Source organism: Eretmochelys imbricata, chromosome 27 (genome assembly GCF_965152235.1).
Source record: "Eretmochelys imbricata isolate rEreImb1 chromosome 27, rEreImb1.hap1, whole genome shotgun sequence".
In the NCBI taxonomy this organism is placed as follows: Eukaryota; Metazoa; Chordata; order Testudines; family Cheloniidae; genus Eretmochelys; species Eretmochelys imbricata.
The window spans coordinates 6,522,211-6,547,540 of NC_135598.1; the positions used below are offsets into that span (position 1 = coordinate 6,522,211).

A 25,330-nucleotide genomic window follows, 5' to 3' on the forward strand; every position below is an offset into this window, starting at 1 on the left:
GCAACTCTTCACAGGCATGGTCATCAGGTTGCTGTCTCATGGAAAATGGGCCGTCTTGGTATATCGATCACAGGCTGATAAATCACAGATGTCACAAGGTGGAAGATTCTTTACTTCTGTATTCTGGTGGCCCCAACCATCTATATGGGGTAGCACTACTACTGCGAGGTGAGGCTAAGTCCTTCCTGACAACCTGGATGCTTGTGTCTGCTTGTTTACTTATTGCACGTCTTAAACATCAGCATGGTTACCTCACTGTCATAGTAGTCTATGTGCCTCCAGAGGAATCTGTTGACTCAATTAAAGATCATTTCTACAATCAGTTGGAACATCTAGTATGCACAATCCCTCCATATGATAATCTTGTGATCCTGGGTGACCTAAATGCAGTTACTGGCTCCCTGAAAACTGGGTTTGAACAGGTGATTGGTCGTTATGGTTCAGGCACATCCAATGATAACTCTCGCCACTTGCTTACATTCTGTGCCTCCCAAAATCTTTCCATTCTTGGGTCATGGTTCAAGCGGCGACCAATACACAAGATGTCATTACACACGATAGGCGTCTCTTCACCTCCTGTATATCGTGTTGCGTAATGCGCGGCAAACACAGATCACCATCTAGTGGTCGCCCGTATGATGTTGATGCTCCAATGAGCAGGTAAGCCCTCTGCGATGATGATGAAGTTTGACATCGACGCACTCCGTGTTCCAGGTTTAGCCAATAGGTTTTGTATTGACGTTAGGAACAGATTCTCGGCTCTAGCTAATCTGCCAGACAACGTGACGTTGCCTGGTCCCTGTTCACTTCTACCCTCAACCAATCTGCTGAGCAGACGATTGGCTATAGGCATCCAGCACGCCAATCATGGCTATCAGAGGAGGCCTTCCAGATAATTAAATTGAAGGCTGCAGCCCTCCAGCGTGGTGATAAGCAAACTCGTAATCAGCTGAAGCAAAAATTTAATTCTATCGCGAGGCATATTATAACCAAGTGGCGGATGATGTCAAATTTGGCTCAGCCAGGGGTGACTTGAAGCCAGCATTCCGCACCATTCACAACCTCAGTGGTCAAGAGGTAGTCACTACAAACGGCATCCTGAACGACAGCCAAGGCCATCCATGTAAATAGGATGATGACATTCTCTCACGCTGGGTGGAACATTATCATGGTGTTCTGAAGCATCCTCCAGCTGCCGCTTGTTCAGAACGGAATGATCTGGCATTCTCTGCAGTTCTAGATCCAGACATTTGTACTGATGCACCAACATTGGATGAAGTGAAGTGTGCCATCTCTAAACTGAAAAATGGACGTGCAGCCGGTGCTGATGGCATCCCTCAGAGCTGCTAAAATGTGCTATTGATCCTGTCGCAGAATCATTTCTGGCCATCTTTCATCTGGTGTGGAGACCTGGAACCCTGCCAACTGCCTGGAAGGATGGTATTGTGATCTCACTCTATAAGGGCAAGGGACCATGCAGTGAATGTAAGAACTACAGGCAATGGATGGTGTGTGAACTGCTGGCTAGCGGAGGCTAGCCCCCAGCCCCGCCCCTTCCACCCGAGGCCACACCCCTTCCATGTGTCCTGGAACCCAGAGCCCCTACCTACTACTGCAGATGCCAGCCCCTGCCCAGGCTGGCTAGTGTCTGCAGGCCCTCCCTCCCCCAGCCCTAGAGCACCAGGAGGGAGCGCATGGCGGCGCCACAGCTTTCCCAGCTCCAGGAAGGCGGGCAGTGTGACCTCAGCCCCCTGGAGCCCAGAACCACTGCTGAAGCAGGGCCTTGGGGGCAGAGTGTGGGCGGGGCCAGGCCTCGCTATTTGGGGATGCACTGCCTCTCCCAGCCTCCCCTATCCACTGCCCACCTTGCTCAGGCCGATCACCTTGCTCTCCATTCCTGGAAAGGTGTTTGTGCATGTTTTGCTGGCATGACTGGAGCCTTTGCTACATCAGAGGCGTCATCCCCAACAGTCAGGTTTTACGAGGAACAGGTCCACATTTGATGCCATTTTGGCCCTTCGCTTGTTGTCAGAGACACATCGCAAGTTCAGGAAGCCCCTGCACATACCGTGTGTTTATCTTGAGGCTGCATTTGATTCAGTCAACCGTGTTGCGTTATGGAAGGCTTTAAAGGGCGTAGGTGTCCCTACCACTCTCCTGCACTTGATTAGAGAGCTTCATAATGGAACCACTGACTGTGTTTGTCAGGGGAACTGGATGTCAGTGCCTTTTAAATCAGTATCTGGTGGTAGGCAGGGTTGCGTTCTGGCCCCTGAACTCTTTTGTCAGGCAATGGATTTCATAAGGCAGTATTCTATCGGGTCCATAGGCATTGAGATCAGCGATCTCTCACTCACAAACCTTGACTACGTTGATGATTATGTTCTTTTAGTACAGAGCCCAGACAGGTTTTGTGAGGCACTCTAGCATATGGAGGAGGAGTCAGCTAAGATTGGTCTCCATGTTTCATGGACAAAGACAAAACTGCAAAGTCTAGGACCAGGTCCACCTGTGACTCCCAATCTCTTTGAACAATGAGACCGTCAAATCAGTTTCCAGGTTTTGCTATTGGAGTTCTATACTTACCAGCTCCTCCAGTTCTCACACGGAGGTTCTCCATCAGATTGGCATCGCAGCATCTGCCATGAGCCATTTACAATGGATATAGAATCAGCATCATCTTAGTATGACCACCAAGTTCAGGATTTATTTGAGCTGTATCCTTCCCAGACTTTTGTACAGCTGCGAAACATGGACACTACGCCATGCGGACTGGTCAAAGCTGGAAGCTTTCTACATAAAATGTCAATGTCCTATACTGGGCATAAACGTCATCTGTAATGCAGATGTTTATGGTTGTTTGGGTCTACAGACTCCTGGGGCCATTGTCCGGAGGCAACGCCTTATGCTTTTTGGGCATGTCACAAGGATACCACAAGAAATTCCAGTGAACACCATTTTCCAGGTGGCTTGTAACATCCGGGATAAAGTTCCACCAACCAAGGGGTGGAAGTGACCCAGAGGTAGACCCCCTATTACATGGGTTCATCAAGTCTGTTCTGATGTTGGACTCTCAGGCTCTGAAGCCTTCAAGGTTGCACAGGAACAGACCAAATGGCGAACGATTGCTACGGCCGACTTTCTGGCTAAGTGTTGAAGAGAGAGAGAGTTCATTGGGAGTGACTCTGTCGGGGGAGGGGGGGGGACGACAATTTCTGTAGAAGCACAAAAAAAATCTCTGTCCCCCTGCCAGAGATACATATTCTTCACTGGCTATGCCCGACCCAATAGCTGTAATGTGTAGCTCTGTGGAAGGGAAGGTTAATCAACAAGGGCAGCCCAATGGCAGGAGTGTGCAGTTAGAAAGTGGTCAAAACAGGGGCGTAGAGTATTTCTCAACTGTCTCTCATTTATAGTCTCAAATTTACCTCCTGGCTACCCTTGTTGGCTGTTCTCTCTTTTATTGCTGTAATGTATTTACATAAGAAGTGCTGAATCATGTCTGAGAAGGCACATATTTTTGAAGTGAACCTAGATGACTCACTGTATTACAATATACTCATTATTAGCCAATGACTAATATCAAAGAGCTTCATTGAACAAAAGCCCTGGATCTAAATCTTAACTCGGTTTTCTGTTTGAAGTGTTTGTTAAAGGTTCCTCATGTTTGCCTGTTGCTGATATCCTGTTTTATAACAGTCTTTGATAACAAGACTATCTGTGACTTCTCACTACAGCAATGTATTGTTTTACACTGAAAATGCTGTGAAGTGTAACCTAAAATACTGAATCACAGTTACAAAAAATGTAATTTATGTTAAAGAAACAATTATTTTTAAGCTTCCTGTTGTAGTTTTTTTGTCCCTCGTTTTGCAGTATTTGTCCCACGTCAGACAAGTTTGCCGAGTGTTAAGAACAGGGATCTTATTGACACTAGGGTTCTATTCCTACCTCTCTCACTAGCACGCTATGTAGGTGATCTTACACCTGTCACATAGGCTCAAGTTTTCAAATGTGGCCTGTGATTTGGGGTTCCTCTGTTTTTCAGTGGTCAACATGAGACACCTGTGCCTGACTTTCAGATGTGCTGAGTTACTATTGACTTCAGCTGCGTCTGTGGGTGTTCAACATCTCTGAAAATCAAAATAAGGTGTTTCAAAATGAGCTACCAAAAAATTGGTACCCAAAATCAGAGGCTACTTTTGAAAATGTTGGGCCCCTCTGTGCCCCAATTCATAAGCTTTTTAAAATTTTAAAAATGCATTATATTTAAAAATAGGTATGGTTTGACTTGTTTGTTCCAGCTAAAATTGTGATTTTTGCATTTTTTGCCATGACAAAGTTGTAAGTTTTCCAATTTTTTCTTTGACAAATACTCAGCCTTAATTAATTGTATGATATGGGCCTTGGAAACTTAAGAGGTATAAAGAGGCTGAAAAACTACTAATTGTAAAGATAAACACATCAGGACAATAATGATGTAACGAGAACTGTTGTACTAAAAGCAATAAAACGATTATTTTATAGTCAGCTTTTCAAAACATAGTGAGTGTGACAAAGTTTCTGCTCTACCTTGGTGGGTCTTGTGCTTATTGGTGGATTTGCTTGCCTTGGAGCTTCAGGCAGCCCTCAGCTTGGCCGTTTTTCTGAACCCACAGTCCAGCTCGATGACTCCTGTGTCTGACGAGGAGTTGGGAGGATTTGGGGGGAATCTGGGCCCACCCTCTACTCCGGATTCCAGCCCAGGGCACTGTGGAATGTAGCTGTCTAGAGTGCCTCCTGGCACAGCTGTGCGACAGCTACAACTCCCTGGGCTACTTCCCCATGGCCTCCTCCCAACACCTTCTTTATCCTCACCACAGGACCTTCCTCCTGGTGTCTGATAATGCTTGTACACCTCAGTCCTCCAACAGTCCGCGTTCTCACTCTCAGCTCCTAGTACCTTTTGCTCCCAGCTCCTCACACGCACACCACAAACTGAAGTGAGCTCCTTTTTAAAACCCAGGTGCCCTGATTAGCCTGCCTTAATTGATTCTAGCAGCTTCTTGATTGGCTGCAGGTGTTCTAATCAGCCTGTCTTAATTGTCTCCAGAAGGTTCCTGATTGTTCCGGAACCTTCCCTGTTACCTTACCCAGGGAAAAGGGACCTACTTAGCCTGCTCTCCTGCTGCTGCCCTCTGGCCTAGGTTTTCCTTGCTTTTTGCACCTGCTTTTGGCTCCCCCGCCCCCCCACCGGGCCAGATGCTCTCCCCCCTGTCTTTTCTTTTTGTTGTTTTTTTTTCTTTCTCTGCTGTTGCTAGAGTGCTGGCCAGCTGCCGGCCAGCTGTTAGCCCCCCTCCCCACCCGCCCTCGGACGCTGCTGCCACTCCAGCTGAAACCCCCCCCCCGAGAGGGGGGGACGTGCTGGCCCGCTTCCCCAGAGGCGGGGGAGTGGAAGGACCCAGCCCCCAGACCCAGCCGCTTGCTGTTTGTCTGTGGACCCGTCTCCGGTCGAGAGGATTCTTATCACTTGCTCCGGCATTTCTGGAATGCAAAAAAAAAAAGCCCGGAACAGACAGAGGAAAAAGCCATCCACCGGAGGAACACCGCCCGGGGAATCTACAAATCGCTGTGGAGGGGGCCTAACACTGAGTAACTTTCGAACTGTGCTCTCGTGTGGGGGGAGGCCTTGACTGTGTCTTAACTGTGTTTGTAGGGACACAGGGGGTGTGGCACGGAGCTGCCCCCCATCCATCTGTGTCCTCCCAACCCCCACACTACGATCTTCACCACTGGCCCCTCCACCGTCTTTGCTGGATGTTTAACATCTGCCTCTGGACTCAGCTGCTCGCCCTGATTCCACCGCGTGGGCCAGAAGCACCAGCCAACCAAACAGGATTCTCTGGACAAGCGTACAGTGGTTCATGTGCCCCCCCCCGAACTGTCCACCCCACAGCTTGTCCCTTTCTACCTGACCCCAACTCCTGTTAATCACCTGCCACCGCCCCGCTGGGACATCAGGAATGGAGGGCACCAGGGTGACCTCCGCCGCTGCCATGCCCATTGCCTCCCCAGACTCTAGGGAAGGCCCCCCAGCTGGCGGGAAAGGCCAGGACAAGAAGAAGGGGAAGGGCCCCACTAAAACCACCGGGCCCTTCATGGCAGAGGCCACCCCCACTGCTGCAGCCCCGCCACCAACCACGGCATCCTCCCCCGCTGCCCCCTCCACCGGCTCTGTGGATGTCCCTCCCTCAGCCCCAAGGACATATGCCCAGGCGGCGGCAGCCCCCCCACCTGCTGCCTCGTCATCTCTCCTGCCCACCGCCTCCGCCACCATCAATCGCGGCTGGGACCCCTTTCCCACCATGACAAGGAAGCACGGTGTCTGATGCCTCCTGGTGCCCGCCTTGCCCCACGTGGAGACCTACGTGCGGGCGTTGGTGAGGGTGGTGGGGCCCTCGGCCATTGTAGCGGCCTCCAAAATGTACGGGAAGGTCGTTTTCTTCTTAGCATCGGAGGCTGCCGCCTAGGAAGTGGTGGAGAGGGGCCTGGCGGTGGGGGAGGGGGGTGTTTGTCCCCCTAGAGCCACTAGGGGACCTGTGCGTCCGCCTGGTCCTGACCTCTGTCCCTCCTTTTCTCCCCAGTGCTGCCCTGCCACCCACCCCTTCCACCCTGGGGAAACCCATTTCTGTTATCAGCCCTCTCCCATTGGGCTGCAAGGACCTCACCCTCCATCACATTTTTTCCTTCCGCCATCAAGTGCAACTTTTACTGCCATCCGCAGCACGTGACGGAGTGGTGCTCGAAGGGTCCTTCCTAGTCCCCCACCAGGGGGCCCGTTACTGGGTGTACTTTTCCATAGGGGAAGCCCGGTGCTACCTCTGCCAGGCATCGGGCATGTCTGGAGAGACTGCCCCTTAGCCCGGCAAGGAGGGGCACCTGGGATCCCCGAGACCCGCCAGGACATCGGCCCCATCATTGCCGATGCCCCTGGCCGCCCGGTACCCGAACCCGCCCCCCCTCCTCTTCGGACCACCGCTACTCCCACTCAGGCCCAAGGGGCACCTCCCCTTACAACGCCCAGACGAGCGGGAGAGCCCCGCCCTCACTGCTGACAATCTAGCGGGGCCTGTGGAGGAGGGTGTGGCAGAGATACCACCAGCCATAGGAGAGAGCTTGCCCCAGGGAGAATCCTCCCTCCCTTATGCCGCCCCACCGTTCCCCCCCAAGTCCCTGAGCCATCGCCTTTACTCCCTGACATGACCCTTGCTAACCAGCCCCCAGATGATGCCATGGAGGGCTGGGCCCTAGTCCAGGGGAAGCGAGGCAAGGGGAAGGCTCGAACTCCGCCTCATCTACCCGAGGTGGAGGCACCCCGAAAGATCAGGAAGGGGGGCAACGATGCCGAACCTTCTGCTTTGCCCACGAGTGCGTCCCATCCACCGGTGTCAGCCAGGAAAGACGTGGCAGCACCGGAGGGTAGGGTCTCCCCTCCATGGGAGATCCTCCCCTCCGAGACCCTTGAGGAAGCCCCTTCTGTCTTGACACTACCCGAGGCAACCATCGTGGTGGGTGCCAGCGGGGAGAACCCCAGGGCGGCGGAAAGTGTCCTCTCCTCCATGTTCGAGGAGATCGAGGCCTTAGATCTGACCCCGGTCGCCCAGGGGAAGGACGACCTTTTGCCAGCAAATCTCAATCTGGGCGACCTCACTCCACCCCTCTTTTCCCCATGCTCCCTCCCCTTAACTGCTGCTCCCGCTCCCACCTCCGAGGAGCCCCCGGACTCCTCCACCGACCCAGCCGCTGATGGCATCCCGCTGACGACCACCGAGCCTGCTCAGGTGAGAGCCGGTGCCATGCGGCCGGGGCACGAGTCACCAAGGGCACCCCCTGTTGGTGTGGAGCAATCGACTTCCTTCCCGGGTGGGGGCCCTACAGAAGATAATCCACCTCCTGATGCTGTGGCCGCTAAATCCACCACAGAACACGTGCCCAATGTGTCACTGAGAGCTCCCTCCCCACCCCCTTAACCCTTGAGCCTGATCGGGAGGTGCCACCATCTAGCGGCTTGCCTCCCGAAACCCAGAACCTTGCCTCCGCCCCTGCCCCTATCCAATTTACCTTCTGCAATGTCATTGGTGCCCCCGGGGCTGTCTCCTTCCCTTTCCCAATTGATGACCCCCAGGGAGCGGCCTTTGTGTTCTCCTGCCCCGACCCATTAGGAGCTGCTATTTTCCCTCCACCGCCCCCTATCGCCCCAGAACTTGAGGCGGGCCTAGAAGCTCCAGCCCATCAGGCACCCTGTCGGGGGTCCGCACCCTGCTTGTCCGTTTTAGTGGACCACAGGGCTGCACCAAGGGCCCCGCCGGGGAACAACCGGAAAACTGTAAGCCCCGCCCCCCCCATGAGCTGCGAGGAGAGCTGCTGAAGTTTTTAGAGGATGTCTGTGGCTCCCGCAACAAGGTACAGCTTGCTCTCCAGCGATGGGGGGACTTTTCTCAAATCCTCCAGGCCACAAGGGCCCTCATGGGGGAAGATAAAGGGACGGGGAAGCAGGATGCCGCGGCCTACTTGCGGGTCCGTGTCTTCCGTGAACAATTACTCACCTACGGGATGGGTCACGGACTGCTGCGTGGCCTGCTGGGAGACGGGAGCGTCCCTGCCAGTGAGGACCCCCCCCCGACCCTCCCCATGACACCTCTCACCATAGCAACATTGAACACCCGGGGTTGTAGGATGGCTCTCCACAGGTCCCAGGTGCTCTCCTTCCTTCGGGAGGGAGGGCACTCTGGTTTTCCTGCAGGAGACCCATACAGACCCAACCACCGAAGACAGTTGACAGCTGGAGTGGGAGGACAGGGTCTACTTTAGCCATGCCATGGTTTGACAGCCTGTATTCCCCTGACCTATGGCCCAAGGTGCTAGGGGTCGCCGAGGCCGTGCCAGGTCACCTGCTGCATCTCCGGGTCCGTATGGAGGGGCTCATGGTTAACCTCGTTAACGTCTATGCCCCGACATCAGGCCCGGAGCGGCTGCAATTCTACCAGCGGGCGTCCGCCTTCCTCGGCACCTTAGATTCTCACGAGTGCCTGGTCCTGGGAGGGGACTTTAATACCACCCTCGAGGAACAGGACCGCTTGGGGACCTAGCAGAGCCTGGCCGCCACGGACACCCTACGGGAGATAGTCAAACATCACTCCCTAGTGGACATCTGGCGCGACCACCACCCGGATGACACTTCCACGTTCACCTTTGTCCGGGTGGAAGCCCATCGGTCGAGCCACTCCCGGTTGGACCGCATTTATTTATCACGCTTCCATCTTTCACGAGCCCACTCCTCCAGCATTCGGCCGGCCCCATTTTCTGACCATCATCTAGCCACCGTGACAGCCTCCCTCTGTGCGGAGAGGCCGGAGACGGCCTACTGGCATTTTAACAACAGCCTGTTGGAGGATGAGGGCTTCATGATGTCCTTCCGGGAATTCTGGCTGGCCTGGCGAGGGCAGCGGCATGCCTTTCCCTCGGCGCGGCGATGGTAGGACCTGGGGAAGGTGCGTCTGCTGCGACTACACCCGGGGCACCAGCCGACAGAGAAATGCGACGATAGAGCAGTTGGAAGGGGAGGTCTTAGAGCTGGAGAGGCATCTGGCTGCCAGCCCCAAGGACCCACTCCTCTGCGGAGCATGCCGGGAGAAGCGGGAGGAGCTCCGGGCCCTCGAGGACCATCGGGCCCGGGGTGCCTTTGTTCGATCCCGCATCCGCCTCCTTCGGGAGATGGATCGCGGCTCCCGCTTCTTCTATGCCCTGGAGAAAACGAGGGGGGCCAAGAAACACATCACCTGCCTCCTGGCAGAAGACGGCACCCCCCTCACGGAACCGGTGGAGCTGTGTGGGAAGGCCCGAGCCTTCTACACAAGTCTTTTCTCCCCAGATCCGACCGACCCTGGCGCTTGCGGAGTGCTTTGGGAGGAGCTCCCTATGGTCAGCGCGAGCAACCGAGACCGGCTAGAGTTGCCTCTCACTCTGGCCGAGTTCTCGAAAGCCCTCCGACGTATGCCCACTAAAAAGTCTCCAGGTATGGATGGGCTGACCGTGGAGTTCTACCGCGTGTTTTGGGACGTCCTCGGCCCAGATCTAGTCACCATCTGGGCTGAGTCTCTGCAGAGCGGGGTCCTCCCTCTTTTGTGCAGGCGAGCTGTGCTCGCCTTACTGCCAAAGAAGGGGGACCTTCACGATTTACGAAATTGGCGTCCCGTCTCGCTCCTCAGCACGGACAACAAAATCGTAGCAAAAGCAATCTCGCTGTGGCTAGGGTCTGTGCTGGCAGACGTGATCCACCCAGACCAGACCTACACCGTTCCAGACCGCAGTATCTTTGATAACCTATTTCTGGTTCAGGACCTTTTGGAACTCAGGCGTAGAGACAGACTGTCGTTCGCCCTCCTGTCCCTAGATCAGGAGAAGGTGTTTGATAGGGTGGACCACGGGTACCTCCTGAACACTCTGCGAGCGTTTGGCTTCGGACCCCAGTTTGTGCGTTTTCTCCGGGTGCTGTACGCTTCCGCAGAGTGTCTGGTTAAGCTCAACAGGACCCTGACCAAACCGGTCAGCTTCGGGCGAGGAGTATGGCAGGGGTGCCCCCTCTCGGGCCAGTTGTACGCTCTGGCGATCCGCAGGAGGTTGACAGGGTTGGTGCTGCAGGAGCCAGAGCTGCGGCTGGTCCTGTTGGCGTACGCTGATGACGTGCTCCTCGTGGTCCCGGACTCGGGCGACTTGGCGCGGGTGGAGGCTTGCCAGGCCATCTATTTGGCAGCCTCCTCTGCCCGGGTCAACTGGGTCAAGAGCTCTGGCTTGGTGGTAGGAGACTGGTGGCAGGTGAGCTCCCTCCCACCCGTGCTTCAGACCATCCGGCGGAGCGCGGGTCCACTGCTCTACCTCGGCGTTTACCTTTCTGCCACGCATCCCTCTCCGCCGGAGTACTGGGAAAATTTAGAGGGCGGGGTGATAGAGTGGCTCCGGAAATGGACGGGACTACTCCGATGTCTCTCCCTTCGTGGGAGTGTGCTGGTGCTTAATCAACTAGTCCTGTCCAAGCTCTGGTACCTGGTCCTGGCCCTGGGTTTCCTGACCAACCTCCGGACATCAATTCTGGGGTTCTTTTGGTCAGGAATGCACTGGGCCCCTGTAGGGGTTCTTCATCTACCCCTGAAGGAAGAAGGACAGGGCCTGAAGTGTCTGCACACTCAGGTCTGTGTCTTCCGCCTCCAGGCCCTACAGAGGCTCCTTTATAGTGCAGGCAGTTCGGCGTGGAGCATACCAGCGTGCGTCATCCTGCGCCACATCCGAGGGCTCCGATATGACCGGCAGCTCTTTTATCTCTGTCCAGGAGGTCTTCCGCAAGACCTCTCCGGGCTGCCGGTCTTCTACCAGGACCTCCTCCGGACTTGGAAACGGTTTTTAATGACCAGGTCCGTGGCGGCCACCGAGGGGGCAGATCTCCTCGCGGAGCCCCTGCTACACAACCCCCAGCTCCGTGTGCAGGTGGCGGAGTCCCGCTCGGTGCGCCAGAGTTTGATCGTGGCAGAAGTCACGAGAGTCAGAGACCTCCTGGACTATGACCGGGGAGACTGGCTGGATCCCCTGACGCTCGCTCTGCGCATGGGGCTCTCCAAACTTCATACCCCCCGGTGCGTACTTCAGGAGGTGAAGGCCGCTTTGCCGCCCGCTGCTAGAACTTACCTCGATCGGGTCCAGCTCGAGGGCACGCCCCGCCCACCCTCTACCCAGGCTCGCCAGACCTTTTAATTGGACCCCTGCCCCGTACACCCAATCGACCCCCTCACCCCTTTACGGCGAGCCAGCTGCATGAACTGCAGCTGGTATGCTTCCAAACCGCGCCAAGGAAACATCTATACACGCTCGTGCTCCACACCCTTCACGCTCTCACCCTAGTGTCCTGCCCCGACACAAAGTGGAGAGACCTTCTGCCACCTTTGGAGGGTGAGCAGCCCCGGTGGGCCAGCCTATATTCCACCTTGGTTCCGAGGCCCGTCGGGGACATCAGTTGGCGGCTTCTTCACGGAGCTGTGAGCAAGGGCACGTACTTGGCGCGGTTCAACGCCATCCCAGATACTTGTCCCTTTTGCAGTTTGAGGAAAACCCTGGCGCACATATATTTGGAGTGCGCCAGGCTGCAACCCCTGTTCCGGCTCCTCACAAATCTTTTATTACATTTTTGGTTGCATTTTTCCTCTCACCTTTTTATTTATGCACTCCCCATCCGTGGCCTCACAAAGTCGTGGGATCTCCTAGTTAACCTCCTCCTGGCCCTAGCTAAAATGGTCATCTATAAAACCAGAGAGAGGAGGTTGGCCGATGGAGTTTCCTGTGACTGTGAGGCCGTTTTCCGATCCTCAGTTTGTTCATGTATCCGGGTGGAGTTCCTCTGGGCGGTGTCCACCGACTCCCTTGATGCTTTTGAGGAGCGGTGGGCGCTGTCCGAGGCTCTCTGCTCGGTGTCCCCATCCGGCTCCCTTTGTTTTGACCCTTTGATTGAGGGAGAGAGTAAGGGGCCCCAGCCATTGCTGCTGCAGACACCACCACCTTAGAGGGGTCCTTTCACATGTAGGTGCACGTGCCCCCCCCCGGGTTGTCCACCCCACAGCCTGCCCCTTTTGTTGGGTGCTTTCAGAGGATGGAATTGTTGGTGACACTCGAGTGTGGCGCCAGGTAACTCAAGGGGGTGGCAGACCTTGAGAGTCGATGAAGCCCCCTCACTCTGGACCACCAGGTAACTCGGAAGGGTGGAAGACCACAAGAGTCGAGGAAGCCCCCTGCTCTGGGCCCAGACAAGCTTGAACACTTCCCTCCCCTGAAGCTAATGAGAAAACAACTGTGATTGGTTGCTGTGTTACACATTGCATATGCTGTTGTTTTGTTTTGTAAGTGTGTTATGCAAATAAAAAAAAATTGCAAAAAAAAAATTACTCTCCTATAGCCATCTGTATCCATCTGGCTCGACCCTGTCACATGAGTATAAAGTGAATCAAGAGAATCCAATATCCCATAGGTCATGTTCTAATTAAAATCCTTTCCAGCTTCCAGACAGTCAGGATTGAAAGCCTCAGTTCCCATCGGTATCAAGGAGAGACCACAGATTAGCTACAAGCACCAAAGCCACTGGATCAATATATGTGACCTTTTCAGACCAGCTCAACTATATTTATAACACTCCAATGAAGCAGTGCTCTGTGAATTTAAAAATAAAAATGTCATTCCAAAGAGCTCCACAAGGTACAGAGCAGTTTCAGCTCCAGATGGACTTTTCCTGCCAATTGAATGAAAGCCTCTGCGGCAGCTTTGCAACTCATCAGAAGTGCTCTAAGAGAACAGAAATATGTCTTGCCTCTGAAATATGTTCATGATGCCAACAAGCTGCAACATGTCATTTTTTTTATTGTAAAATATGATACCAGGTGCCACCAACGGATGCATTCTGAACCATCCTGAAGTCTTGTGTATATGCTTGAAACACAGCTTTGTCCTGGTTCTCAGTTACATTAAAGACCCCCTTATACTACTTTGGCACCAAAAAGCAGCCTTAAATTGGGTGGAAAGAGCCCCTAGAGTATACCATTTGCACTGGGGGCATGACTGGCTGGTGTAGCACTGATATGAGGACCTTAAAATGACCCTGTTGGATCAGGGATTGGATCAGAGGCATGGTTGGCATGCACTGCACTATCAGTGGGATTTTCAAATGTACCTATGTGACTTTGAACACAAGTCCCACTGAAAGTCGCTGACACTTGTTCTCCTAAATCACACAAACACTTCTGCAAATCCTGACCTTCAGCTATTTTTTTTCTTCTCAGGGCCCATATGTGGCCACGTGAAGCAGAGTGAAATGAGAGTAGCCCTGAGCCACCTTAACCATGCCTCAGCTGCAGGCATGTGTTAACTGAGAATTCGGCCAGTTGGGTCCACATTCAAAAGTGCTTTTAATGGTGCACAGTTGTTGCCAATACTTGTGCAATTGCGTTTGCTCAGAGTATGGCTTGCCACTGTTGTAGCCTGCCCCACGTCACTCTTGACCATTGCTGTGCTAGTGCCGGTAGAAAACACTGGTATGGCAGCTGCACCACTGCCTTTGGCGTGTCTCCCAGCATACTTTTATGAGGCTCCTACAGCTCTTCATGCGCTTACCCTGTGCAGTATCTCCAGCGCTTCTGACTGCAATGTTATGCACAAAAGTTTTCTGTTTACAGGGTGCAATACAGCAGACTCAAGATTTATTTTATTTAAAAAAAGTAAAGAATCTTTTAATGTAATATTGCTGTTGTTCAGTTTTAGATAGCTGCTATCTTACACACTGAATCATTATTTATACAGGCCACAATTAAAAAAACTTGGTATAGCAGCTCTCTAACTGTGGAGCTCTGCTTCCACAAACCCCATTTCACGGATCTGGGTGGGGAAGTCTGGGAATGCACTGGTACTGGAACAGCTAGAGGGAATTCTGTGTGCGATCACTGTAAATAGGTTTATGTTAACCAGATTAGCCAGACTGTGGATACAAGGCACTAATACAAATTACAGGGGTACAACTCTGCTCTAACAAGGTTTTTGGGATTCTCATTCTTTAATGGTTCAGGCTGCATTTCCACATGCACATAGTTAATCCCAGATTTATTTATTTTTTTTAAACTTTTCTTCTACTGTGGCTGGTAACCAAGGGAAACACATAAGAACCCCCCCATTGCACAGCTGTCTCTTGTGGAGCTGCCAGAAGGGGTATGGAGCATGTGTAAGTAATTGGCAATCAGTAGGGGAAATACCCATCCTGCTCTGGGATAGCATTAGGCAGGATTGTAGCTTGTACCTCTGTGGAAGGCTTAGGTTAGTGAATAAAACTTCGTGTGGCTGATTTTGAAAAAGAAAGACTGCCATAGATTCTAAGTGGATTGCAGAACTTCTGTGGGCTTGACAACTAGGGAGGCATCATTGGCTGGATAAGGAGCCATGTAAGTAAAAAATGAGTATATGATATTAGTGGTGTGTGATTTGAAGCACTATCATTTTCACTCCTCTTACCCTGTCTCTACTGGCTTGGTTGTAGTTTAGTCGCATGAGTTCTGCAAACCTCTGTTCATAAAGGTGAAGGAGCAGCACAAGGTAGAGACCTGAGTTCATTAGCTCACTTTGTGCCTGTGTGCAGAAGAGAGCCAATTTATTTACTGTTACTGTAACCCTGGTTTCTAAAGACCTTAAGGACGAGAACCAGTACACAGTTACTTCAGCCAGAGGCTATATTACCTCCTAAACTCATTTATTAACTCTGAACTATCTTCCTGGCTTGTATTTAATTTCTTAATTACTGTGAGTAGTGACTATCACATACAACAGCCTAGCATAAGGTCTCTGCACTGACATATGAGTGACCTGGCTTAGATTCCTGATCCAGTCTGTCAGACTCCAGGGCCAGTAGGGACTCCCAGCATTCCTAAAACACAACATACTAAGGACATAGAGTGGATGAGAGACCCAACACTGACCTTTGGCAGGCAATTAAAGGAGTAAAAGACTCTAAAGAGAGTCCTCTCTAAGGCTCACCCTTGGATTAGTAAATTCCAGGGGGGGCGCTAAGGTCAGAAGGGACCCTTATGATCATCTAGTCTGATCTCTGGTATAAAACCGACCATAGAATTTCATCTAGAATGTACCCTGCGATCACATAGGAAGGAAATGTAAAGAGGAAAAAATCAGTTGGGATCCATACAGGACAAAATAGGGAGAAAACAAATATAAATTAACTCCTTGGCACAAGTAATGGCAAATCTCAGCTAATAATTAACAAAAAGATAAAGCTATGCCATCTTAAACTGCTGTATATTTTGGCACATATCAAATACAATACAGATCATCAGGTCTAATAAGCAAATGAGGAGTGGGCCTTTCCATAATTAGATGGAAGTTCTCCAGGGAAAACCATAAGTGTGGAGAACTCAGCATATGGCACTCTTCCCTTTCAGTGCTACACCATGGAGTAGAGTATGCTATGCTGCTGGATGTTTCAGCTTTCTGATATGATTGAAATTTGAGGTCCTGACCATTTGTGGGCATTAATGATCTCACAGCACTTGTAGCCATCATAGGAGTGCTGACAACCCACTGTCTTGGCTGCACTCTGGGTAGGTAATTAATTCTGCCTCCCCAAATTCCCCCTCTGTAGCTGAATGTTATTAATTGTGAATCTAATCATTCTGCAGAACAAAACATAAGAATTATTTTGCCTGGCTTTTGACTATTTTTTTGTTTACATTTTATTCTCTGTAATTTAGTGCATCAAGCTGCCAATGGTGAAAAGAATCACTGAAATTAACAATAATAACAATTTCCCTCCAAGTACACTTTCATATTGCTAGCTCAGAATGGCAGCCATCTTTCCAGCTCAGAGATAATTACATGTCACTGCTGAAGCAGAGATTTTTTTTTTTAAAGTGATAAATTAAATTTTTTAATGGGGCACACTGAACACTAAATGAACCCTTGAAGTTACTGATAATAGTGCTGGATCTAAGCACCATGTTCTTGATTAAGAATATTGTCTTAAAAATTAAGCATTCAGGTACAGTAGTCCCTGAGAGGCATAGCCTAAGCACAGGACCAGGAGACAGGTACTCATCAATGCTAATTGCTTCTCTGAACTTGAGCAAGTCACTTGGTCAAACTTTTTCAACAGTATCCTCTGTCAGTGCTACCACTATAATAAACCTAAGAGATGCTCATTAATCTGGAAACTACAACCTTCCTTAAACTACAACATTCATCTGCATGGCTTAGCACTTACAAAATCTCCTCAAATCATTTTTTTGGAAACTGTATCTTCATTGGTTCCTTTGGTGTTTTTGCTTGTTTGGGTTTTTTGTTCCATTCAGAGAGGGAATTATATTCCAAGCCATGATGTTCTACTCTGCTCTTTCAATGGGTATCTACAGACAACCTCATTCTAAGTGAACCTTTATATTCCTATATATTTTACAGCACAATGGCAAATCAATCAGCTAGAAAATAGCTTGGTGGTATCACTTCTGTCAAAGCATGCTGGGAAATCATTTACTTTTTTATAACTAAATAAGGCCTAGAGCAATGCAGATGGGAAAATATACACTGTTTACTGCAAATAATTTTGAGAAACACAGTCTGGTAGAAGTGGCTATCTTCTACAAATCAGTGGGAAAGACTCTGGCACACTGCAGTATTTATTTAGATTTCTATAAATGCTAAATAGCATATCTATCCATATGTTTTAGGTGCTTTTGGCATAACTAAAATACATCACAAATAATACTTAAAAGTGCATCAGTACAAACATATAAATCACAAACAGATATATAAATCACAGGTTTCAGAGTAACAGCCGTGTTAGTCTGTATTTGCAAAAAGAAAAGGAGTACTTGTGGCACCTTAGAGACTAACCAATTTATTTGAGCATGAGCTTTCGTGAGCCACAGCTCACTTCATCAGATGCATACCGTGGAAACTGCAGCAGACTTTATATATACACAGAGAATATGAAACAATACCTCCTCCCACCCCACTGTCCTGCTGGTAATAGCTTATCTAAAGTAATCGTCAGGTTAGGCCATTTCCAGCACAAATCCAGGTTTTCTCACCCTCCACCCCCCCACACAAATTCACTCTCCTGCTGGTGATAGCCCATCCAAAGTGACAACTCTTTACACAAAGTGCATGATAATGAAGTTAGGCCATTTCCTGCACAAATCCAGGTTCTCTCACTCCCTCACCCCCCTCCAAAAACCACCCCCATACACACACAAACTCACTCTCCTGCTGGTAATAGCTCATCCAAACTGACCACTCTCCAAGTTTAAATCCAAGTTAAACCAGAACATCTGGGGGGGGGGTAGGAAAAAACAAGAGGAAATAGGCTACCTTGCATAATGACTTAGCCACTCCCAGTCTCTATTTAAGCCTAAATTAATAGTATCCAATTTGCAAATGAATTCCAATTCAGCAGTTTCTCGCTGGAGTCTGGATTTGAAGTTTTTTTGTTTTAAGATAGCGACCTTCACGTCTGTGATTGCGTGACCAGAGAGATTGAAGTGTTCTCCGACTGGTTTATGAATGTTATAATTCTTGACATCTGATTTGTGTCCATTTATTCTTTTACGTAGAGACTGTCCAGTTTGACCAATGTATATGGCAGAGGGGCATTGCTGGCACATGATGGCATAAATCACATTGATGGATGTGCAGGTGAACGAGCCTCTGATAGTGCGGCTGATGTTATTAGGCCCTGTGATGGTGTCCCCTGAATAGATATGTGGGCACAATTGGCAACGGGCTTTGTTGCAAGGATAAGTTCCTGGGTTAGTGGTTCTGTTGTGTGGTATGTGGTTGTTGGTGAGTATTTGCTTCAGGTTGCGGGGCTGTCTGTAGGCAAGGACTGGCCTGTCTCCCAAGATTTGTGAGAGTGATGGGTCATCCTTTAGGATAGGTTGTAGATCCTTAATAATGCGTTGGAGGGGTTTTAGTTGGGGGCTGAAGGTGACGGCTAGTGGCGTTCTGTTATTTTCTTTGTTAGGCCTGTCCTGTAGTAGGTAACTTCTGGGAACTCTTCTGGCTCTATCAATCTGTTTCTTTACTTCCGCAGGTGGGTATTGTAGTTGTAAGAAAGCTTGACTGAGATCTTGTAGGTGTTTGTCTCTGTCTGAGGGGTTGGAGCAAATGCGGTTGTATCGCAGAGCTTGGCTGTAGACGATGGATCGTGTGGTGTGGTCAGGGTGAAAGCTGGAGGCATGCAGGTAGGAATAGCGGTCAGTAGGTTTCCGGTATAGGGTGGTGTTTATGTGACCATTGTTTATTAGCACTGTAGTGTCCAGGAAGTGGATCTCTTGTGTGGACTGGACCAGGCTGAGGTTGGTGGTGGGATGGAAATTGTTGAAATCATGGTGGAATTCCTCAAGGGCTTCTTTTCCATGGGTCCAGATGATGAAGATGTCATCAATATAGCGCAAGTAGAGTAGGGGCTTTAGGGGACGAGAGCTGAGGAAGCGTTGTTCTAAATCAGCCATAAAAATGTTGGCATATTGTGGGGCCATGCGGGTACCCATAAAAAACTTCAAATCCAGACTCCAGCGAGAAACTGCTGAATTGGAATTCATTTGCAAATTGGATACTATTAATTTAGGCTTAAATAGAGACTGGGAGTGGCTAAGTCATTATGCAAGGTAGCCTATTTCCTCTTGTTTTTTCCTACCCCCCCCCCCCCGATGTTCTGGTTTAACTTGGATTTAAACTTGGAGAGTGGTCAGTTTGGATGAGCTATTACCAGCAGGAGAGTGAGTTTGTGTGTGTATGGGGGTGGTTTTTGGAGGGGGGTGAGGGAGTGAGAGAACCTGGATTTGTGCAGGAAATGGCCTAACTTCATTATCATGCACATTGTGTAAAGAGTTGTCACTTTGGATGGGCTATCACCAGCAGGAGAGTGAATTTGTGTGGGGGGGTGGAGGGTGAGAAAACCTGGATTTGTGCTGGAAATGGCCTAACCTGACGATTACTTTAGATAAGCTATTACCAGCAGGACAGTGGGGTGGGAGGAGGTATTGTTTCATATTCTCTGTGTATATATAAAGTCTGCTGCAGTTTCCACGGTATGCATCTGATGAAGTGAGCTGTGGCTCACGAAAGCTCATGCTCAAATAAATTGGTTAGTCTCTAAGGTGCCACAAGTACTCCTTTTCTTTATATAAATCACAACCAGCAAGCAAGACCTCCCACCAGCTTAATTCCCCTTATCTCTCCAACAATTACTCATCCTTACAATTCCACCCATTTTCAAATGTCTAGGAAAAGAGATGAGCTTTGCAGTATGCCCTTAAATATGAAATTTGATGTGTTGAATTGTCAAACTACCCAACATAGGTACAGCCTGTAATTCTGTAAAACACTTTAAAGTTTGAGAAAGGGTGTGTGTGCTTATCACTTTAATCTGTTTATGGTTCAGTGTGATTATTCCGGAGTGTAGAGACTCTGCTATTTGACATAGTGCTTGCTTTCACATATTTTGCCACTCCCTCACCAGCATGACCTACCCTGTCATTCCTGTCTCCCTTTATGAACAACATTTATTTTGTTTCTGAACAAGCTGACCCCCATCACCATCTTATAGTAAAGTATTAGAACTCCATGCTTGGGATAATTATCTTCTGGAAAATTAAGCAGATTACTCTTTTTGGCAGGCATAAAGCTAAAAAATACTAAATTTATTGTGATGCTAGGTTTGTTTTCTTACAGCTCTCAATATCTCTGTGTCTTACCCCTGAATTTTTCTGTTTAAAATAAATTTATTCAACTTGTTTCACAAACAGCACTTTAATATTAATAATGGGATGATGTTCAATTCCTTGAAATTAAAAAATCCACCTGAATCTTCTCCTTGTCTGTGTTTTTTAAATTGTAAGATGCTGAAGAGGACAACGAACCTTGGCTAGTCTTCCCCTCAACAGGCTTTCACGCTGCAATGTCATCTCTACCTAGCAAACAAGAATGTTATTCCCCATCTCCAAATGTAATTACAAACTTCCTTCACTCAAAGCCTCGTGATATTGGGCAGTTTTGTGAAATGAACTGCGATTATTATTTTCAGACTCTTGTTACTCGGGCTTTTTTACATGTCTTTAAATCTGTGTAAAGAAAAATATCTCTTCCTTGCAGTTTAGCTGGCTTCAGTGTATGATGGCAGATCATTACACTCACACAGTACTGCAAGCCAGCAATACCAAAATAGGATTACAGGCCTTTATTTGGAAAGAGTCAGTTTCTTACCTGAGACTGTTGGTGATTTCTGTAATAGTCATTCACATCAAAATCATCCAGATCAGCTATCAGGCTCTGCTTACACAGTTCACAGGTTTTCACTGCCCCCAGCTCAGCACCTGAAATTAAATGAGGAATTAAATACAGTGTTGAACTTATAAGTCGATATTGAGCACAGTGTCTCTGTATATTACAAAATCACTACTATATGGAACCTTTATTTTTAAGCCATTTTTTACTCAAGGTTGCCAGCTCTGAATCTAAATTCCATTGAACTCTATTCTAATCATGCCCATTATTATGTGAGCTTTGTATAATGGTTTTAAATACTAGCTGTATTGTCTATTACACTCCATGTGATGTATAACAGTTTACAAAACTGTAACTGATATGGGTTACAAATGCAGGAGTTATGAGATGCATACCTTGATCAGTATGGTTTATTTGACATAGAAAAGTAATATTTATGTACATTTGTTTCAAACAAATGGATATAAGTTCAATTAATGTAAGTGGCCATTCACAACATTTCAGGGCCAGATTTCCAAGATTTCCAGCACCCACAACTGGGACCAGATTTTCTGATGAGTTCAGTTCCCATTTAGGTTCCTAAATAAAAGCCAGATTCTCAAAACTCCATTCTGAAACCACTCCCATTGTGACACTTTTGGCCAGACTTTCAAAATTGTTCAGGAACCAACATGCACCCAGTATGTTGAGATCTTTTGGAAATTTGGCTTTTCAGTCCAGTGCCTAACTGGAAGCTCAGCTTTTCTGAAAATCTGGCCCTAACTATATGGGCCTGGCCCATAGGGACCAACTCACTCAAGACTGACAGTATGATGTGAAATACTCTTTTCTCTTGCTTGTTATCTATAAATGTATGTTATACTGTAGAAAAATAAAAAATAAGAGTCCAAGATAGATTTCCCCCCCCGCCTTGTAAATTGAAGAGTCAACAGGCAGAGTTGAAAATGGTGAGTAAGATCTAACTCAGAGGGTCAGTTTTCTTTCTGGCAGGCCATTTCATTAGAGGAATCTTTGTAACAAGCCCTCTCTCTTATCACTGTTTGCTTCTCCAAGTCCTTAATTCCACAAAACACTAGAAGTCGGATTATAGTCCAGGAACCACATTTGAAAAACGACACTTCCAGATAACCAGTAAAACACTTCTATTTGTATTTATTTGTTTTGAAGTCTGCCGGAATTTTGCCACTGACTCCAGTGAAAACGAGACTGGACACTCTGGCTATTCTCTTTGACTGCATAGTGAGACCTCTACCTTCTGAAATGCAATTTCATTCACTGAACTGGTGGGGATAGTGGTGAAAAAGAGAAAAGGTCCAGGAAAATGCCACATGAGTCTCAAGTAAAATATAACCATAACATCCACATATCAAGTCTCTGCACTCACGGCCTGGTCAATACCAACCAAATAAAGGTCCAGTGTGCTGCCTAGTATTTTCACTGGATCATAGAATCATAGAATATCAGGGTTGGAAGGGACCTCAGGAGGTCATCTAGTCCAACCCCCTGCTCAAAGCAGGACCAATCCCCAATTAAATCATCCCAGCCAGGGCTTTGTCAAGCCTGACCTTAAAAGCTTCTAAGGAAGGAGATTCCCCCACCTCCCTAGGTAACGCATTCCAGTGTTTCACCACCCTCCTAGTGAAAAAGGATGTCTTTCCTCCCCTTCCTGCCCAGCCCCCATCAACAAAGAAGGGAACAATCGGCTTCAGTTGCTTTCCACCATAAAAATGACACTGAGACACACCTCAATAAAGAGGAGGAAATTAATAAAATCCTTTAAAAAACCTCAAGCAGATTTTCACCCCCAAATGAAAGAAACTCTAGAGACTCCATGAAATCCTCTTGAAACTTTGCTATTGCCATTGATTTTTTGTGTGTGGAAGGCAGTCAGATATTGTGGTGATGGGTGCCTGTATAAAACTCTAAGATAGAACAATGGGTTCCAGTTGCTTTGGGGCCCACTGTATTATATTTAATATGTGGTTAGTATTGTTTAAAAGCATGTGTCCTTCTATAACTTTTCTTGGGCATTGAAAATAATCCAAGGTTATTACAGATACTCAGATCAGGGCCTTGCCCTAAAGACAAACACCTTTTTTTTTTTTCTTTTTTTTTTTAAATCCTTTGCTGATCAGAAGTCCCACTTCTGCCCATCCAAACACATAGCTAATCAAATGCCAAAGGAATTTCCAGTATACTATCTGAACACTCTCTCCCCTTGCTAGTGTTCTTTCTCACTCTGGCTCCCAAGCTGGCTGGCTGAACTCTCCCTGAACCCAGGGCAGGATCTGTGGAAGATGAGGGAGGTAGCTCACTCCCCTGATCCTGGGGTCAGTCAAGAATTTGACCAAAGATTAAGAATCTGCATTTAACTGCTACATCCTGTGCTGATGAAGAATAAAACAAGGTTGGTGTGGGCTCCTGTCTTCTTGAATCTAAGATCAGAATTTTTGACACATATCTAAACAGTAAGTTCTCACAATACATTGAATTAAGTGATAAACTTGCTTATTGTTATCTCTGGAGGCTGAGATCTGAGTCTGTGACTCTTATATGACACTGACTCCTCTCCTTCATTGCTAGCTGCTAAATTGCACTAATAGGCAGCTAAAACACATACATGTATGTTCAATATTCCTTTTCCATGCAAGCAATGGCTTAATTGATGTGTGATTTCAAATGTAAGGGGGAGTGGTTCACAAGACAATCTTTGTATTAAAATATGGTCCATATTATGCAAAACTTTGCAAAACCCTGCTTTGCAATTCACATTTATAGCACTATAATGTTGTTGATCTTCATTCAGGACAGGAATAGAAATAGAATACCAGGAATGTTTCATTTTAGTATTAATATGTCAATACCAAGGTGGGGGATGAAGATCAGGGAAGCTTGCATAGCAATAATTTGCAGTGTACCTTTCTCTAGCTATCAGTTATTTTCATGAGCACTAAAATTCATTCTATGCAGGTTCCTTCTCCCCCTACTTCAATATTTTTTAAAAACACGTTTTTCTCACTTTATGGATTTGTCATTCAACATGCTCTCTTTCCTCCCCATTAATTAGTCTTACATGTGAAGTTTATGGATCCTACAAAATTTGTTGTTCACATGATGCTGCTAGTAATGTGTAAATCTCTCAGCCTTTGGTGTGTGTATATATATATAAATTGGCTTATTTTATATGGTAAACTCTGGAAATTTAGAATTTTAGTTCTGGCCATTGGTCAACAGATGAGCACAAGTCTAAGCAAGGCCATCAGATATTTGCGGTTATTTGACCTAATTTTTGCATTGTGGAAAAAGACTGAAATGTTGACAAACCTATGGGATAAATTCATCCCTGGTGCGTAATGCCACTGATATTACCTGATATAGCTTCACTTATGTCAGGGAGTGATTCCAAAGGTGAATTTGGCCCTCATATCATGAGGTTTCTTAAACTAGTGACATGCTGTTGCACTTGTAGTACTCTCTTCTCACATTCCTACCTGATTTTATCTTAGCTTTCAGCCATGTTTTTAGACATTCCTGATGAACAAACTGTAGGGTTCCTACGCACCCACATGGTTCTACCAGTGGATTTGTTAAAGAGCCCCCAGCAATCTGACATATTCGGCATTGGTCTCCTTCCTCTTCTGAGTCTTCGGCCAGTAGACTAAAGACACAATAGAACAAATCAGAAATATTCTTTCACCAAACTCTACAGTCTAACATTAGAATTAATTTATACTTTAATTAACATGTTTTGGAGGGGGGGGGGGTTAAAGAGGCTTCCCTAAACATCTTTCAATATATCTGTGATCTGAACAAATAATATCCAATGGGTTGCAATTACTATTCACTGTCAAACTTAAGATGTGCGGGGGGGGAGGAAATCTTGTTGTTTCTAAATCCTCGGTTTTTTTAAAATTTTTGAATCCATGATTGACAGTGTACAGCTCAGAAACTACAGCCACTGATTTTTATACAAGAACCACATTGTTTTGCTCTCAACCCCTGCAGAACCAGTTAGGGTGTGGTAGCTAATGCGTACTGCCTTATTTGCAAAGCTGTGATGTGTTGAAATCAAGGAAACAAATGGAATACAATTTTTTTTTTTAAGGGGAAATATATTTTAACTAGAAGGCAAAGGACCAAAACAGTGTATGGGGATGAGAGGATATTTTAATGACTCCCTAATTACAAACAATGGAGAAAAATGTGATTTTAATTTTTTTTTAACTAAACTACAATCAACACTTCTTGCATGCATCAAAATGACCAGAAAGGATTCACGTTCAAGGACTAAAATTCTAAACAACAAAACAACTGAGAACTGGATTGATTTTAGTTAAACTTGGCAAACTCATCATAAACAGATTTTCTGAAGGTGAAAAAGCAACTCAAGAACTACCCCTGCTTTCCTTTTATGGTGATAAAACATGAGACCCTATAGAGTTATATACAGCATTTTAGACACCTGTATAACTTTAGAAAA

At 47.7% G+C, this 25,330-nt stretch overlaps 1 protein-coding gene across 1 annotated transcript in view; it reads right to left on the reverse strand.

The window, feature by feature from the left end:
* Positions 1-25,330, reverse strand: part of MARCHF10 (membrane associated ring-CH-type finger 10) — a 162,842-nt gene that overhangs the window by 1,416 nt on the left and 136,096 nt on the right. Inside the window, exons 6-8 of the mRNA XM_077806002.1 lie at positions 24,342-24,508; positions 20,830-20,939; positions 15,073-15,186 (exon numbers count right to left, since the gene is read on the reverse strand). Coding sequence (XP_077662128.1) covers positions 15,073-15,186; positions 20,830-20,939; positions 24,342-24,508 — 391 coding nt within the window. The remainder of the gene's footprint in view (positions 1-15,072; positions 15,187-20,829; positions 20,940-24,341; positions 24,509-25,330) is intronic.